At 47.4% G+C, this 2,643-nt stretch overlaps 1 protein-coding gene across 1 annotated transcript in view; it reads right to left on the bottom strand.

Moving 5' to 3' along the window:
• The window catches only part of LOC101864173 (aldehyde dehydrogenase, mitochondrial), a gene marked incomplete in the record, with an annotated part of 34,989 nt that overhangs the window by 3,474 nt on the left and 28,872 nt on the right, over positions 1 to 2,643 (bottom strand). Inside the window, 1 exon segment of the mRNA XM_013087137.2 lies at positions 98 to 172. Within this exon segment, the coding sequence (XP_012942591.1) occupies positions 98 to 172 (75 nt within the window).

The following is a 2,643-nucleotide window of genomic DNA, read 5'->3' as shown; positions in this document are numbered from 1 at the left end:
TATATATCTATCTATATATAGCAACATTTGTTTCCCAGGCCATCCAAACAGAAACATTTTTGCCCCAGACATTGATATAGCAAAGGTGAAAACTTACAGCTCACGACCAACACCGGACTGTTTGAAACCTCCAAAGGGGGTCTGGCAGGTGACAATGTCGTAACAGTTCACCCTGAAGAAAAGCAAGGTTAGGAATCTGGGAATGTTGAAATAACACGCTCTTCCTTCACATCTACGTATCTCAACAAGCAGTATCACATCTAGGTATCTCAACAAGCAGTATCACATCTAGGTATCTCAACAAGCAGTATCACATCTAGGTATCTCAACAAGCAGTATCTTATCTAGGTATCTCAACAAGCAGTATCACATCTAGGTATCTCAGCGGTTGAGACAAGCAGTATCACATCTACGTATCTCAACAAGCAGGATCACATCTACGTATCTCAGCGGTCGAGACAAGCAGTATCACATCTACGTATCTCAACAGTTGAGACAAGCAGTATCATATCTACGTATCTCAACAAGCAGTATCACATCTACGTATCTCAGCGGTTGAGACAAGCAGTATCACATCTACGTATCTCAGCAGTTGAGACAAGCAGTATCACATCTACGTATCTCAGCGGTCGAGACAAGCAGTATCACATCTACGTATCTCAACAAGCAGGATCAACTCTCCGAGTTTTAACAGTTGAGACTTCGAGCTTTGGCCCCTCTTAACATCATCATCATCTTCATCTTCATCATCATCATCTTCATCATCATCATCATCATCATCATCATCATCAATGCCTTTTTCACCAAGCATCAGGGTATATGCCATGAACAAAAACTTTCCATATTTCCATGTCCTGGGCCAGCCTCTTGATAGTATTACATTCCTTCCCACTTTTTGCAGGAGAAACTTGTCCCCTGTCCTCCATGAGTCCTGCTGGAGCAGAATCTCCTGTCTACTAGTCCCCTGTCCTCCATGAGTCCTGCTGGAGCAGAATCTCCTGTCTACTAGTCCCCTGTCCTCCATGAGTCCTGCTGGAGCAGAATCTCCTCTGTCTACTAGTCCCCTGTCCTCCATGAGTCCTGCTGGAGCAGAAGCTCCTCTGTCTACTAGTCCCCTGTCCTCCATGAGTCCTGCTGGAGCAGAATCTCCTGTCTACTAGTCCCCTGTCCTCCATGAGTCCTGCTGGAGCAGAATCTCCTGTCTACTAGTCCCCTGTCCTCCATGAGTCCTGCTGGAGCAGAATCTCCTCTGTCTACTAGTCCCCTGTCCTCCATGAGTCCTGCTGGAGCAGAAGCTCCTCTGTCTACTAGTCCCCTGTCCTCCATGAGTCCTGCTGGAGCAGAATCTCCTCTCTGTCTACTAGTCCCCTGTCCTCCATGAGTCCTGCTGGAGCAGAAGCTCCTCTGTCTACTAGAGTCCCCTGTCCTCCATGAGTCCTGCTGGAGCACAAGCTCCTCTGTCTACTAGTCCCCTGTCCTCCATGAGTCCTGCTGGAGCAGAAGCTCCCCTGTCTACTAGTCCCCTGTCCTCCATGAGTCCTGCTGGAGCAGAATCTCCTCTGTCTACTAGTCCCCTGTCCTCCATGAGTCCTGCTGGAGCAGAATCTCCTCTGTCTACTAGTCCCCTGTCCTCCATGAGTCCTGCTGGAGCACAAGCTCATCTGTCTACTAGTCCCCTGTCCTCCATGAGTCCTGCTGGAGCAGAATCTCCTCTGTCTACTAGTCCCCTGTCCTCCATGAGTCCTGCTGGAGCACAAGCTCATCTGTCTACTAGTCCCCTGTCCTCCATGAGTCCTGCTGGAGCAGAATCTCCTCTGTCTACTAGTCCCCTGTCCTCCATGAGTCCTGCTGGAGCACAAGCTCATCTGTCTACTAGTCCCCTGTCCTCCATGAGTCCTGCTGGAGCAGAAGCTCCTCTGTCTCCCAAGATTTCAAAAATGAGATGTGTTTCCTCATGTTTCTTTACCTTTTTTAAATAGGACTTTTTACAGGGTCAGGAAGATGACCTTCCGCCAGCTGACTATTTTCGGGAGACCACACATATCCACTTTTTATCGACACTCACTACAAGCAGTATCATGACGTGAGTTATCTTTGCTCCCCTTTAGTAAAACTATGGGACCCTCCCACCTGTAGTATCACAACAGGTGTTATCTTTGCTCCCCTTTAGTAAAACTATGGGACCCTCCCACCTGTAGTATCACAACAGGTGTTATCTTTGCTCCCCTTTAGTAAAACTATGGGACCCTCCCACCTATAGTATCACAACAGGTGTTATCTTTGCTCCCCTTTAGTAAAACTATGGGACCCTCCCACCTGTAGTATCACAACAGGTGTTATCTTTGCTCCCCTTTAGTAAAACTATGGGACCCTCCCACCTATAGTATCACAACAGGTGTTATCTTTGCTCCCCTTTAGTAAAACTATGGGACCCTCCCACCTATAGTATCACAATAGGTGTTATCTTTGCTCCTCTTAAGTAAAACTATGGGACCCTCCCACTTCTAGAATTAAAACTGGTGTTAACTATGCTCCTCTTCAGCACAACTATGGGACCCTCCCATCTATAGAATGAGACACGGGTTTCTTTGCTCCCCTTAGGAAACCATGGGAGCTCCCACCGAAGGATAAAATTAGTGTTAG

The sequence above is a fragment of the Aplysia californica genome, unplaced genomic scaffold (genome assembly GCF_000002075.1).
Source record: "Aplysia californica isolate F4 #8 unplaced genomic scaffold, AplCal3.0 scaffold00549, whole genome shotgun sequence".
In the NCBI taxonomy this organism is placed as follows: Eukaryota; Metazoa; Mollusca; class Gastropoda; order Aplysiida; family Aplysiidae; genus Aplysia; species Aplysia californica.
The sequence above is the reverse complement of the archived record's forward strand: the minus strand, read 5'-3'. Positions and strand labels throughout refer to the sequence as shown.